Raw genomic sequence first — 15478 nt, forward strand, 5'->3', positions numbered from 1 at the left:
ATATACCTACAATAATCTATTTTGTTTCAATAATGCAATTTATACCTAATAAAATGAATATAGGGTATTTTTTTTGCTACTTGCTTTACGTTGCATCGACACAGATAGGTCTTATGGCGACGATGGGACAGGGAAGGGCTAAGAGTGGGAAGGAAGCGGCCGTGGCCTTAATTAAGGTACAGCCCCAGCATTTTCCTGGTGTGAAAATGGGAAACCACGGAAAACCATCTTCAGGGCTGCCGACAGTGGGGTTCGAACCTACTATCTCCCAAACACTGGACACTTGCCGCACTTAAGCGACTGCAGCTATCGAGCTCGGTAATATAGGGTAATTAATCTAGTATCAGGTCTCTAACTGATTCAGTAGAGATGATGTCGTAGAATAGATACTGAATTGGATGACTCGGTTAATGATTATTTAATCCTGTACATCGAAGTGTCTCGTCATGGTGACCAGCAGTTTCAGAACGGTTGCCTTTGCTCCTGTGACGTTTATGAGAATCCACTGGTTTTTTTTCTTACAGAAATTATTTTATTCTTCAGAATAAAATAAGCACACAGTTACCGTATTTGAATACCCTCAAATATCACCCACCTCACACAGCATTGAACCCGCTCCTTCGGGACCACGATACCAGCGACCAAATTAGTGCGCCACAGGTCATCTATAGAGAAATACAAGAAATGATAACTCGCGTGAGATATTCTTCAGCACCCTTTCTATAGTTTTCAATGTGGTGATCGATTTTTCAGTCCTTTGTTACAGTGCACATTCAGATGTTCCATGCTCATATTGAATGCTAACTGATTAAGGCAGTAGAAAGTGTCGTCAGCCCGCCTACGCGTAAGTAGAACGAGTTGCATAAATAGTAGGGGTTATCAAAGGTCTTACCTCTAATATCCATGCACATCTCATCGTAGAACCGTTATGTGGGCTAGACTATATTAGACAATATTACTTAGCATTCTCTTTTATTACCTAGAAGTCCGGTCCTTATAAAAATGATAGGTAAGTTTTCTGTGGATAGGTCGAGAATGGCTGAGAGTCGTTGGAGTGTATCGTTCGTCATGTCACGCACTTGCATACCACAGTACAGCAGTCGACATACAGTGGAGTGCAATACGCCAGAGAGGTACACGAGTGTGGTCATAGCAACTGTTTAACTTGAAAGCTGCTCTGAAATTAAAATGCAAACGGAAGGGGTAAAATAACAAACAAGTATGAATTCAATGATTGATTGTAACGTGAATCTTCTGAAAATATTCAAATTTGTGTTTCAGTTCTGTGGTAACAAACTAAATCAAATAAATAACAAATATGATACTCTCAAAAAGACCTACAATATTAATCGTCCGAACATTAATTTCACTTCTTTGACTTGTAAAATCTTTGCAAAAGAGGCTGATGACCTAGATGTTAGGCCCTTTAAACAACAATCATTATCATCATTATAATCAAAATCTTTGCAATGACAAATTTGTATTGTCGTTTAACATTGCAGATATTGTATGTCAGTTCTTTTGACACATTAATGCATTATACGGCTTTACTCACCAATGATGTAATTTACTATACATTAAATTCCTCTCGTGATTGTTTTATATATTTATTTATATATTTAATGTTTATTTATTGAAGTCTGGAAGGAAATAAACGGCATGAAAGAAAATTACAAATCTTTCTCATGCCAGCAGTGACATCCATCTCAATCACAAACGTAAAAAGGTTTATGTTTTGATTATACTTAAACTCTTTAGTATAAGTATTATTATTATTATTATTATTATTAAATCAAATTAAATCAAATTGACCAAAGTAAAGTTACATTAAATATACCGTAATTGATAATATTTAAGTTCTTCAATGTCAGTAGCTCAATAATCACTATTATCCTATCTGGTTTTATGATATTGTTTGATAAATCTATTTGGCAAACGTAAGCAATGTAGATGATTTTGGTCTAATAATGACTCTAGTGCAATAAGAAGTTACAGAATGTCATCAGTTATACTTGTGCTAACACTGTCATATGTAATCGTTCCGCGCAATGATCCAACAAAATTACCAGGAATAATGGACATAAGCTCGTTATGACAATTGAACTCAAAGTCAGCATGTGGCAAACAATTGTACTAATTCTCAGTTGCGCTCATCCATGAAGTACTTCCCGGGAACAGTCCATTACCCGTACTTTCGACAGTGAAATCTACTTCCCTAGCAATCCGCTAATGGTACATAAAGCTGTTATTTGCGCCAATCCGAGCCGACGGCTTTATGGCAAGCTGCTGTATTTTATATTGTGAAACACACAGCGTCGTTCTTTAAAATGTTCATCACGCGTGATGCAGCTCACTTGACCTAAATAAATGAGACCATATCCCGTGAATCCTTTATTTTAATTGAAACAGGTTAACTGTAATAGCTTCTGCCTTCGGATTTTGGATGAGGCTGATGCATGGTTATAGTGCATGCTATATACTTTACATTAACTTGGAGATTTTAATAACGATAATAATATAACGACGATGGCAATGAAAGCGATCTCATTGGCCCAGTGCATTAGTAGTTGTCCCTAAGTTCCCAATCAAGTTCAATTCCATGTGAAGACGGCGTCATTTGATGATGTATAAATACAAATATTCCACACCATTGGCTTCGGGGACCATAAATAATTCATTTAGGACGAAATTTGAATGCATTGATGTCTCATAGTAACTATAGGTACTGTAGATAGAGATGTTAAATTATTATTATTATTATTATTATTATTATTATTATTATTATTATTATTATTATTATTATTATTATTACTTGGTGGAATTGAAAGAAATATCCATAGCACATAAAGACGAATCACTACAGCGCTCAGGTTACAATCCTACACAAAATTTCTCTTTCGACTACCTCAAAACTGGTTTTTACATTTAAGGGAACAGTCTGGAGATAAATAGATCTTTTAAGCTGATGCATGGATTTTCATGAAATTTTCAGAAATGTATCCTAAATAATGGAAAAGTTATTCCCAAAATCTCTTGGAAATATCATTTTAAAATGAGTTCGTTTGAAACTCTCAAATCCATTTTTTCTTTAAAATCCACTGCACTTTTCTTTCAAATTTGGACTTTAGTAGATAACGTGTTCAAAAAATACTTTATAGTGATTTTTCTGTACATAATTTATATTCGGAGATATATTGTAATTAAAAACATGAATTTATATTTATGCACATATTTAGTTTATAACAATCCCAACTACCTGAAATAATCCTGCGATCAAAAATGTCGGTCTCATATGTTCTAATATAACTGTTTTACACTAACAGTTCTGTAAAGTCAAAAGGAATATTAAAGGATAAAGAATTACATTAAGTTTTGTAATGTTAAATGGAATATTACTGGAGAAAAAATGTCAATGTGTAAAATTTACATTTTGCGATTCGTTAACTAAAAGACTCTTGAACCATATGTTCTCAGTAAAATGACAGAAATATTCAAATGTATCTCCAGACTGTCTCCCTAACTCCCGCCAAAAATTATTATGGTATCTAAATTTCTCGCAATAGCTACTTCCTTCTTGATTGTAGTTTCAATTAATTAGCTGTACGTTTACCAATACACACAATAGTTCGGCTTAGTTACCCTATTTAGGACACGGGACTGTTGGCCGTGATTTCATAAGCTATTTGAATGAATCAGTAAATGTTATCACTGATGACAATGTAGGAATCTGTTCTCAGTAATGAAAATTAATATCCCCATCGTTATGTGGAACGATTAACATTGTTCTCATATTTATTCATTTTTTATAACCTACACTGTTATATTATTTATGATATAATCTGAATCTATAACTGAGAGAAGAACTACGTAAAAGGAATGCATTTGTAACCTACTGTAAGAACAAAGGCCACAATATGTTTCTGAATTTGATGGTTAAATTATTTCATGTTTGATCCATGGATAGAGATCAATGACGCAACCCCATTGGTGCAGAATCGTTGAGCCTCCCTTGCCAATTAAGATAGGAGTTCGATCCTGGCCAAGGTCCGTGGCATTTAAGAACGATTATGATTGCTATTAATAATAATAATAATAATAATAATAATAATAATAATAATAATAATAATAATATGGCTGCCTCGGTGGATAAGTGGTAGGGTGAGACTCGCGATGCAAAGTTCACAGGTTCAATCCCGGCTGAAGTAGTTGATTTTCGAAGAGCGGTCAAAAATATCGGCGCTCCGTATCATTATTGCTGGCAAGTTAAAATATTTCTAGTACCACACTCAGTGTCATTCGATAAAATTACATTAACTCAGCCACAGAAACTATACAGTATAATTCCATTCACGAGATTGGAAACAGTAGCACGGTACCCCTTCAGAAGGTATGTATGTTCAGTCCTCATCCCGAAGGCTGGTTGTATCCTCAACAGCTCCACCATTAGCTGTCATAGATGGCCTAGGCATCACTGAAGAGGCGTGCTAGGGAAATGAGGAGTGAGGTAGTTGCCCGTGGATTTCCTCGGTTTGAAGGTAACGGAGGGAGTACAATATCATCATCATCTGAGATTATCGTGTTATAACGTCTTACAACTGAGTTAAATTAGCACTAGCTTCGCGCGAAGTTTGCCGCTCTTCCAATCCTAACTAATGCCAATGTGAATTTTGTTGCAAAATATCGCCTTTCTCTGGTTCAGTTTTTACCTAAAACAGTAGGTTACATGGCTAATGCTCAGAAAATTAAGTCACATAAAGCTACTACATTTTTTCTTTCCTAGAGAATTGAAGATTTTAGAGGTCCAGGAAATATGGTTATAAGTACAATTTTATCATCAATGTAGTGTGTAGGTCTAAGTTCTTGGCTGAATAGTCACGATAGCAGATTTCGGTTTAGTGGGCCCCAGCTCCGATTTCTGACCAGGCCAGGGATCTTAACCGCGTTTAGTTAAATCTTCTGTCTCGGGGAATGGGTATTTCTGCTCGTCTTCGTACACATCTCTTCATTTGCACACAACACTACCAATCACCATAGAAACATGCTTTAATGAAAACACTCCACGTAGTGTTGACATCAAGAAAGGTATCTGGCTGTAATATCCACTTATAGTGCCAACTCCAAAAATATTGGATGACGCTAGGGAGAATAAGATGTTAAGGTCTTTTAACAATAACTAAATAGACGCTGGTATGCCAAAGGGGTTGAGTTAAGTGCCTGAATAATTGTGCTGTTCAGCTGATCAATGTACTGTATACAGGGTGTATCCGTGGTGATGTTACAAACTTTCAGGGATGATGCAGGACGGCAAATGGATCAATCTGAGATAAGAAATCATAATTATCGAGTCGAAAGTTAAGCAAAATTCTACTCATTTAAGTCCGTTTACCTACACAAGTTTCACAAGCTGCTCCATTTATAACAAATGTTCGAAATGGCGTCTCCCTACGTCAATGCAGGCATGGCATAACGTTCTGTCGTACCCGTCCGAGTATCCCCGGTGTCTTTTGAACAGTGTCGCAGGCAGCAAGAATTCTTACCTTGTGTATGAGACACCTGTCGAGACTGAAGAGGATCTCTTAACACAGTCATGTAGTGTACAGTACAGTCGGAGGTATCAGATCTATTTTTGCCTTAACATTTGACTGTCGGTCGCAGTGGTGTAGGTGGATATGGTTTTGGTCTACTAATCCCAAGTTAAGGGTTCAAACCCGATTAAGGTTGGTGTCTTTTAAGGGTGTTGGAAGGTGATAACTCCATGTCGTTGACTTCCGGCACGTTAAAGAACTACTGCGCGACGAAATTCCGACACATCGGCGTTTGTTAAGAACGGAACGGAGGGCGTTAAACAATTTGTATTATTAATAACTTTTGACCTGAATGTTTCCGGACGACTGTTCCCTACCTAAAGTGGATCCATTTGCCGTCATTCCTGAAGTCCGGCTCCATGGCTAAATGTTTAGCGTGCTGGTTTTTGGTCATAGGGGTCCCGGGTTCTATTCCCGACAGGGTCGCGAATTTTAACCATCATTGGTTATTTTCGCTGGCACAGGGACTGTGTGTATGTGTCGTCTTCATCATCATTTCATCCTCATCACAACGCGCTGGTCGCCTACGAGCGTCAAATCAAAAGACCTGCACCTGGCGAGCCGAACATGTCCTCGGACACTCCCGGCACTAAAAGATATACGCCATTTCATTTCATTCCTGAAAGTTTGTAACATCATCAAGGATTCATCCTGCATATCTCTCCCCCACCGAAACCACCGGCGTTTGTTTCTAGTACTTAAGAAATCAACTCTTCTATCTAGACATCTTTAATGCCAAACCAGCACGATGAGTTGAATCACCCATTCAAGTTCTCTAAACCTCGCTCAGCTGGATAAAGCTTTCGAGAGACGAAAGGGGAAAAACAGGTACAATTATTAGGCCAGTGTTCAATAACTGTATATGAATACACAACATATTACAATAATCAATATTGTGAGCAATAGAAGCCCCACATTTACTCGTATCATAACAGAGCATGACCAGACAAAGCAGGTCAGTGGGTGACCAAGTTGGCTTCATGCTGTGTGAACAGTTTTCTCGTGCTCTGTCTGGAAATAATCTAGTATCAGCGAACAGTCCCCCATATTCAGAGCATGTTGTAGACTGGTAAGAGGACATTGAGTCAGCTCCCTGGTTTATGGATAGCTCGTCTGTCTTCACCTGTGTTCGAATTCCAGCTTAAAATAAATGATCCCTGGACTGAAGGTTGTGAACGGCGTTTTGGTATAGACGACAGTGGATGCTCTCAGGGAAATCAAGGAATATAAATGAAGATACCAAAATATCGCACGCTGATCACGTGAGAATCCAATATAAGCTGACCATGTGGCTAGGAAGCAGTCGTCTCGGCAAGAGAGAGCTCTTAATCAGATATATATATATTACAAGGTTTGACTCCTCGTTGGAAGAATTAGAATTGGTCTTTGTTTGCTTTATGTCGCACCGACATACATAGGTCTTTTGGCGACGATGAGATAGGAAAGACTTAGGAATGGGAAGGATGCGTCCGTGGTCTTAATTAAGGTACAGCCCCAACATTTACCTGGTGTGAAAATGGGAAACCACGGAAAACCATATTCAGAGCTGCCGACAGTTGGGCTCGAACGTACTATCTCCCGGACGCGAAATAACATCTGCGCGCCCCGTAACCGCACGGCCAACTCGCCCGGTAGAATTGGGTTTCATACCTATCTTTGTTTCGACAATTGTAGGAATTCAGTGCCACGAATAACGTTTTCGAGAGATTATCATAAAACTGCGCCTATATTCATTGATTTATTTTCCAAGACTCTTGTGTAATAGTCGGATGAACTAGAGTAATTAATAAAATATTAATAATAATAATAATAATAATAATAATAATAATAATAATAATAATAATAATATATTTCACTTCTTTAAATTCCATTAAATTGTTGTGGATTTTAAGATCAAACGGAGAGCCGAAATTCTGTCCGACAGGGTTTTTTCGACGTGCCTGAGTCCATGGATAGCATGGAGTTGTCACATTTATACATCCTCAAATTCCACAGACCTGACCCGGGATCGAACCCACTATCTTAGGAAGAGAAAGACAATACCAAACTGACTGCACCACTGAGATTCTGATCATATTTTGTTAATATTTCAGCACATACTTAGTGTACGTTTCCTTTGAACGTAATGTATGATGGTTTATCTTAAACCATCTCAGATTGATTGACCAACAAATCTAAGTGGAACGCAACTTAAAATATCAAGTCCATGCTAGGTATTGATATCTAAGGATGAAAACCTCGTAAGACGTACATTTTTCTGAAATTGAAAAATCTGTACCGAAGATTACAAACTTCGAATATCAACATGCTCATTGACGAAAAATAGAAAACATAATTATACTGTTCTGTAGCGACCATTTATTAAATCACATATATCTGAGTAGGCAGAAGTTGGTGTGAAATACTCGTCAGCTATTGATAATGATGAAATATTTTGTATTTAGATGTCTGTAATAATACTTATATAGTAAAATTAAACAACTAATAAAACGTCGATTTGTCAAATTACTTGTTGCAGTCATCTAAATTAAGTCTGTCTTGAAGTAAAAATTAAGTTATTTACACCTTTTATGCAGTATAAGTTATACTAGAGTCTCTTATTTTGCACTGAAATAGAATGGAAACCTCGTAACTCTCAAGAACGAACTCATATGTCCAATAAGAGGAGTATTAAGTAAATTAAGTAAGTTGACAATAACTACGTATTTATAAACACTTGTGCAGCACAATTATTAAAGCACGTAGCCAGTGCATGGAACTAATAACCACAATGCCCCTTCATCATAAAGAAAATAGAAGCATATAAAACTGTTCCATTTATCTCTGTGTTAAGAACTGATATATTATTCAGTTGTCCCAACCTTCACAAATCATTTTCCCTAAATACTATGTTTCCACTGTCTGATAATTGCCTATGTTGTTGCAGTACGGAGCACCTGACTACAGTGAACCCTACGCCAGCCGCAGGCGGCAGCTCTTACCCTGGCTCCGCACGTACGAGTGCCACAGCCTCCTTGGCCTCAAGTCGCGAGTCCAGCACCAGTAACCCAGGCCCTACACCTTACAGAGTCGTCATGTTAGGCTCAGCTGGTGTCGGCAAAAGTTCTCTCATCAACCAGTTCATGACCTCAGAGTACCTGCATGCCTACGACACATCACTTGGTAAGTACATATTTTCCCTTCTGCACGAATCTAAATTGTGACAAGATTTTTTAGATCTAAAAATGAACTCCTAGATTCATGTGCACTTCAGTAATCTTAAGCTAGAAAATGTAATCCTTCGATTTATTGTACTGAAGCTCTGTAGACAAACAAGAAAAGTGAAGACAACTATAAAGTTAGGACAGGAAATAATAGAACAGGTGGATGCTTTCAAATACTTGGGAAGTGTAATAACAGAGGACATGAGGTGCAGTCGAGAGGTGAAAACTCGTACTGCGATTGCGAAGGAAGCATTTAATAGGAAGAGCAGACTTTTTTGTGGAGGCATGGATAGAGACTTGAGGAAGCGATTCGTGAAGTGCTTTGTATGGAGCGTGGCACTGTCTGGAGCTGAGACTTGGACATTGAGGAAAGAAGACTGGAAGCATTTCAGATGTGGATTTGGAGTAGAATGGAAAGTATACAATGGATAGAAAAAGTAAAGAATGAAGAAGTCTTGAAAAGAGTTGAGGAAGAGAGAAATATATTAAAAGTAATCAAGAAGAGAAAGCACAATTGGATTGGTCATTGGATGAGGAGAGATTGCTTGCTTATAGATGCTATAGAATGAACGGTAAATGGAAAAAGACAAAGAGGACGAAGAAGATATCAGATGCTGGACAGTATCAGGATAGAATACAAGTATGAGGAAACAAAGAGGGTGGCAAGAGACAGGATTGTGTGGAGAGCTGCCATGTGAAGACCTGCCGTATGGCAGAACACTGATGATGATGATGATGATGATGATGATCTGTAGACAAGATAGTTTGTCTGTAGCATTTCAGTTTTATTTGTTTTATTGATCTGTCTAAAATTACAGGTGACCACAAGTATACAGAATACTGTAATAGTCTCCAGGTGTTATACACAAATAAAATAAACACATAAAAGAAGAAGAATGTGATTTGTGGCGCACTGAGTGCCGTATCATGCGGTCGAAGTGGTGTCTCAATATCCTGATCGATCTTGTCTGTGTTTTGTGGGCAACGCAACGGTATGAATGACATCTTCACTGATTCCGAGTCTGTTGCAAAGTAAAGATGTACCGCGCTTGTGGCTCTGACCGTAAGTCCCACGACAGTTAAGTTCTCCTTGATGATTTTTTTTACACGAGGGTTTACTCGCACCGGCACCAGATAGTTCTTATGGTGACCATGGGCACGAGTGGAAAGGAAGCGGTCGTAGCCTTAATTAAGGTATATCCCGAACATTTGCTCGGTGAGAAAATAAGAAACCACGGAAACCATCTTCAGGGCTACCGAGAGTATGGTTCGAACCCGAATACAAGCTCACAGCCGCGCGCACCTAACCGCACGGCCAACTCGCTCGGTCGTCTTGATGTGATATTTAATTAGTACGAAATAGACGGGTTGTATCTATTCTTTTCCTCTCTTCTACTTTTCTTACCGCTTTTCCCACACCTGTGGGGTCGCGGGTGCGAACTGCGGCGCACATGTGGATTTGTCCCTGTTTTACGGCTGGATGCCCTTCCTGACGCCAACCCGAATCACTATTGCGTGCTTCTGTGGTGGTTGGTAGTGTGGTATGTTGTCCGAATATGATGAGTAGAGTGATGGGATGGACACATACACCCAGTCTCCGAGCCAGAGGAATTAATCAGAAGCGATTAAAATCCCCGACCCGGCTGGGAATCGAACCAGTTACCCTCTGAACCGAAGGCCAAGACGCTGACCATTCAGCCAACGAATCGCACACTTTGAAAATGATAAAGTAAGAACAAAATAAGTCTGCATTCTATCGAAAATATCAACTATTCACTTTCCAGTTAAAATCATATGGAGACTCAGATTGAAGTTACGCAGGTATCCATATTCATTTCACTAAATAAATTAAAATAAGATGACCATAGAAAACAGTCAATTGTGTAAATGAACAACAAACTAAATCAACTTGCACAAAAAAGAAGAGGTATATACAGTACATTTATGTTGCACATATCATAATGAAGACACTATTACATTTATTGAGGGGAATATAATTTTTATTGCAGTTGCTTTTGTAAATATGTCGTAAATATGTGTCTGTACATCGCACTGCATAATGGAGTGAAAATCCGCTGATATTGTGTACTTTAACATCCCTTTATACAAAAGGGACTACATAAACGGTTGCACGATATGTTGAATTTTGGGCTGCCTCATCTTCTTTGCAACAAGTTATATATTCCCATCCTAAATAATAATAATAATAATAATAATAATAATAATAATAATAATAATAATAATAATAATAATAATAATAATAATCCTTTCTCGCTCTTCCCACATCCTGATGGGATGCTAACTCTACTGTCGCATATATGGAATTATAACTGTTTTACAGCATGAAGTAATGTGCTCACTATTGCATGTTTCTGTTCTGGCTGGTAGTATGCATATGAAGAGATGTGTATTAACAAACATAGATAAAGAATGTTCTTAGTCCTCGAGCCTGAGGTATTAACCACACGTAGATACTGACCGGAGTGGCTGCGTGGTTTGGGGCACGTTGCTGTCAGATTGCATTCGACAAATATTGGGTTCGAACCCCACTGTCGGCAGACCTGAAGATGGTTTTCCGTTGCTTCCCATTTTCACACCGGGAAAATGCTGGGTCTGTACCTTAATTTTTTTGCTAGTTGTTTTACGTCGCACCGACACAGATAGGTCTTACGGCGACGATGGGATAGGAAAGGGCTAGGAGTGGGAAGGAAGCGGCCGTGGCCTTAATTAAGGTACAGCCCCAGCATTTGCCTGGTGTGAAAATGGGAAACCACGGAAAACCATCTTCAGGGCTGCCGACAGTGGGGTTCGAACCTACTATCTCCCGAATACTGGACACTGGCCGCACTTAAGCGACTGCAGCTATCGAGCTCGGTGTGTACCTTAATTAAGACCACGGTTGTTTCCTCCCGGCTCCTAGCCTTCTCCTATCCCATCGTCACCATAAGCCTTATCTGTGTCAGTGTGACGTCAAATTGTAAAAAAAAAAGTACCCTCCTGATTAAAATCCATAAGACCACGAAAGCCTCTTATGAATCTCCGCCTACTCCATTCGAAGGAAGTAGAGAGATGCAAGAACTAACTAGGGTAGTTCAGATCGTTACTAAACCGCTCTCTGTAACCAATATCCATGGACTCGATACAGCAGTGGGTTTTAATCCCTCAACAAGCTTTTAAGTGGTTTTTCTTATTTAACTCTAGAAAAAAGCTCGACTGAATATTTCAAAGGTATAAAGATGATAATAATTATATAAAGTATAATGTCTTACACCTTATTATCATACAATTAACCACATTGCAGTACAAATAATATGCTTGTGTATATATATATATATATATATATATATATATATATATATATATATATATATATATATTACTTACGTGTTGTTATAGATTTTAAAATGGTGCAGAGTTTTCGTAATTCTGTCTTGCATGAGTTAAAATGTCGACCTACACCAGGATCGAACACGCTATCTTGTGAAAAGAAGGGCGATCCCACTATTGAGGCCAGTGCATGAAGAAACCTACCTTTTAATACCATACAGTTCACTGTATTGCAGTATTCCATCTGAACACTGTGGAACAGCTATTAATACGTAAACATCCAGCACGTGATCGAAAGTAGATCTTGGCAGAATTACTTGCTGCTTTAAGACATTAACCCAAAATCAACACTGCAAAACAAATATGAGTGTCTATAGAGATAACATGCTTCTCCAACAAGAGCAAACTAACTGTGAGCGAGCCCGTGCAGCATTACAGTCGCTCGACAGGAGGAAGAATAAACACGAAGTCTTCTCTCGGTTTTAAATTCCACTGTCGGCCGAGGATGAGACGTAAAAGTAATCATGGGATTTTACAAAAAAATATATCAAGATCTTTTTAACCTAAATTAAATTAAAAATTATATTTTACGACGTTTTTCCTGGGATGAAAACTTTAATATTAAACTGAAATATTCGCGTCATAATTTGAAATCAATATAGAACTTTTATAAAAAATGTAGGAAACTTCAGTGAAGTTTCAATAATAATAATAATAATAATAATAATAATAATAATAATAATAATAATAATAATAATAATCAATCAGTCACCACCGATCTGCTTTTAGGGCAATCACCCAGGGGGCAGATTCCCTACCTCTTTTCTACCTACTCTTTCCTTAAATAGTTGCAAAGAATTTGGAAATCTATTGAACATCTCCCTTGGTAAATTATTCCAGTCCCTAACTCTTCTTCCTATAAACGAATTTTTGCCTCAATTTTTCCTCTTGAATTCCCACTTTATCTCCACATTGTGATTTTTCCTACTTTTAAAACCACCACTCAAACTTATTCGTCTACTAATGTCATTCCACGCCATTTCTCAACTGACAGCTCGGAACATACAACTTATTCGAGCAGTTCGTCTCCTTTCTCCCAAGTCTTCCCAGCTCAAACTTTGCAACATTTTTTGTAACGCTACTCTTTTGTCGGAAATCACCCAGAACAAATCGAGCTGCTTTTCTTTTGAATTTTTACCAGTTCTCGAATCAATTAATCCTGGTGAGGGTACCATACAATGGAACCATACTCTAGAGCCTTATATGCCCTCTCCTTTACATCCTTATTACAACCCCTAAGTACCCTCATAACAATGTGCAGAGATCTTCACCCTTTATTTACAATACCGTTTATGTGATTACCCCAGTTGATGATGACGATACTTGGCTTACACAGGTGCACAAGGACTAAGCAGAAGTAGGTGTTAAGGAGGAAGAGATACAGGACAGAACAACATTTAAGAATGAGGGTTACACCGAAAAGCGAATGAACGATCCACAGAACATCTCGGTGAAAGAGCGAGAAAGGTGAAACCGAAGACTTAGGGATTCTTAGCAAGAGTGCAAAAAGAAGGGCTTTAGCCCGCGTGACAGAAGGACTAAGCAGATGGCCGTATCGATCAATGAAATGAAAATAATATTATCAATAAATCCGGGCTTAGTAGCTCAGGTAGTAGAGGGCTGGCCTTCTGAGTCCAACTTGGCAGGTTCGATCCTGGTTCATTTCGGTGGTATTTGAAGTTGCTCAAATACATCAACCTCGCGCCGGTAGATTTAATGGCACAAAAAATAGTCCTGCGGGATAAAATTACGGCACCTCGGCAGCTCTAGAAACGATGAAAATATAGTTAGTGAGACTTAAAACCAACAGTATTAATAATAATAATAATAATAATAATAATAATAATAATAATAATAATAATAACAATAATAATAAGGTAAGGTAAGGGTGTACTCTGCCTGAAGGCAGGTCCGAACCTCCGCAGAGGTGTTCCTGAGCCGGAGTTTACGTGCGGTAGGGTGGCCAGGTCCTTTTTGCTCCTCCATTCCCTTACCCCCCACCAACAGCGTGTGGCAACCCATCCAACTCCTGACCACGCCCAATGTTGCTTAACTTCGGAGATCTCACGGGATCCGGTGTTTCAACACGGCTAGGGCCGTTGGCAATAATAATAATAATAATAATAATAATAATAATAATAATAATAATAATAATAATAATAATAATAATAATAATAATAATAATAATAATAATAATAATAATAATGAATTAGCATTTACAGACAACTTAGAAATCTTAACTAAACATCCCTACAGCACTAAAACTGATCTAAATCCTAAAAGAAACAGCGGACAAAGTTGATCTACCTACGTATAATTTGAATAAACTAAACAGTGTATTACCTGCAACAAACAAGTAGCAAATTACATGGAAACCAAATAGAGCAAAATCAAACGAGACCCATAATTCGAGCCCTCGGTGATTCAAATTTATGAAAACCGATTCGAAAGAAAAACTTAAAAAATTGAGATCCAAAAAAATGCTAACAGCATATTGATTAACCACACCAAAAACAATGCAGTTCGAAACAACAAAACTAAGATATTACAACACTTTTGTCAAACCGAAATGCCTGCATGGAAGAAAAACATGAAACATGTTGGACATGATGCAGATATTAAAAACAATGAGAAAAAATAACTCTATACTGAAAGGAAGAGTCTAGGCCCGAAATACTCAGAATCAAACAAGAAAAAATAAGATATGAATATTCGCAGAGACATTAGTAATCGGAGATTAAAATGTTATGGACAAATCAAGAGAATAGACCCAGACAGACTAGGGAACAGTCGAATTCTATGAAAGCAGGAGGAAAGCAAAAATGAAATGAATCGACCGAGCAAGTGGCCGTGCAGTTAGGGTCGCGCATCTATGAGCTTGCATTCGGGAGACAGTGGGTTTGAACACCACTGTGTCGGCAGCCCTGAAGATTGTTTTCTATGGTTGCCCATTTTCACACCAGGCAAATTTTGGGGGTGTATCTTAACTAAAACCACGGCTACTAGCTTTCCAATCCTAGCCCTTTCCCGCTCTTCCGCCATCGAAAACCTTCGATGTTTTAGTGCGGCGTTAAACACCAGCAAATAATAATAATAATAATAATAATAATAATAATAATAATAATAATATATTCGGTAACGCTAATGACGTCTTCCAAACAGGGCCTATATCTTCTTCTGTGATTCGTCACATGGCTAAAGAAGTAAATACACAATGCACCAACTTTTCAAACAAACTAAGCTACCGAATTTGTGTTCTGATACAGTAACATTCATTCCAGAATTTGTGTTATACTATATCAA

General features: G+C 38.0%; 1 protein-coding gene across 1 annotated transcript in view; it reads left to right on the forward strand.

Moving 5' to 3' along the window:
• The window catches only part of LOC136865932 (GTP-binding protein Rit2), a 196681-nt gene that overhangs the window by 50890 nt on the left and 130313 nt on the right, over nt 1-15478 (forward strand). The window contains exon 3 of the mRNA XM_067142483.2: nt 8512-8747. Coding sequence (XP_066998584.1) covers nt 8512-8747 — 236 coding nt within the window. The remainder of the gene's footprint in view (nt 1-8511; nt 8748-15478) is intronic.

Source organism: Anabrus simplex, chromosome 1, assembly GCF_040414725.1.
Source record: "Anabrus simplex isolate iqAnaSimp1 chromosome 1, ASM4041472v1, whole genome shotgun sequence".
Lineage (NCBI taxonomy): Eukaryota > Metazoa > Arthropoda > Insecta > Orthoptera > Tettigoniidae > Anabrus > Anabrus simplex.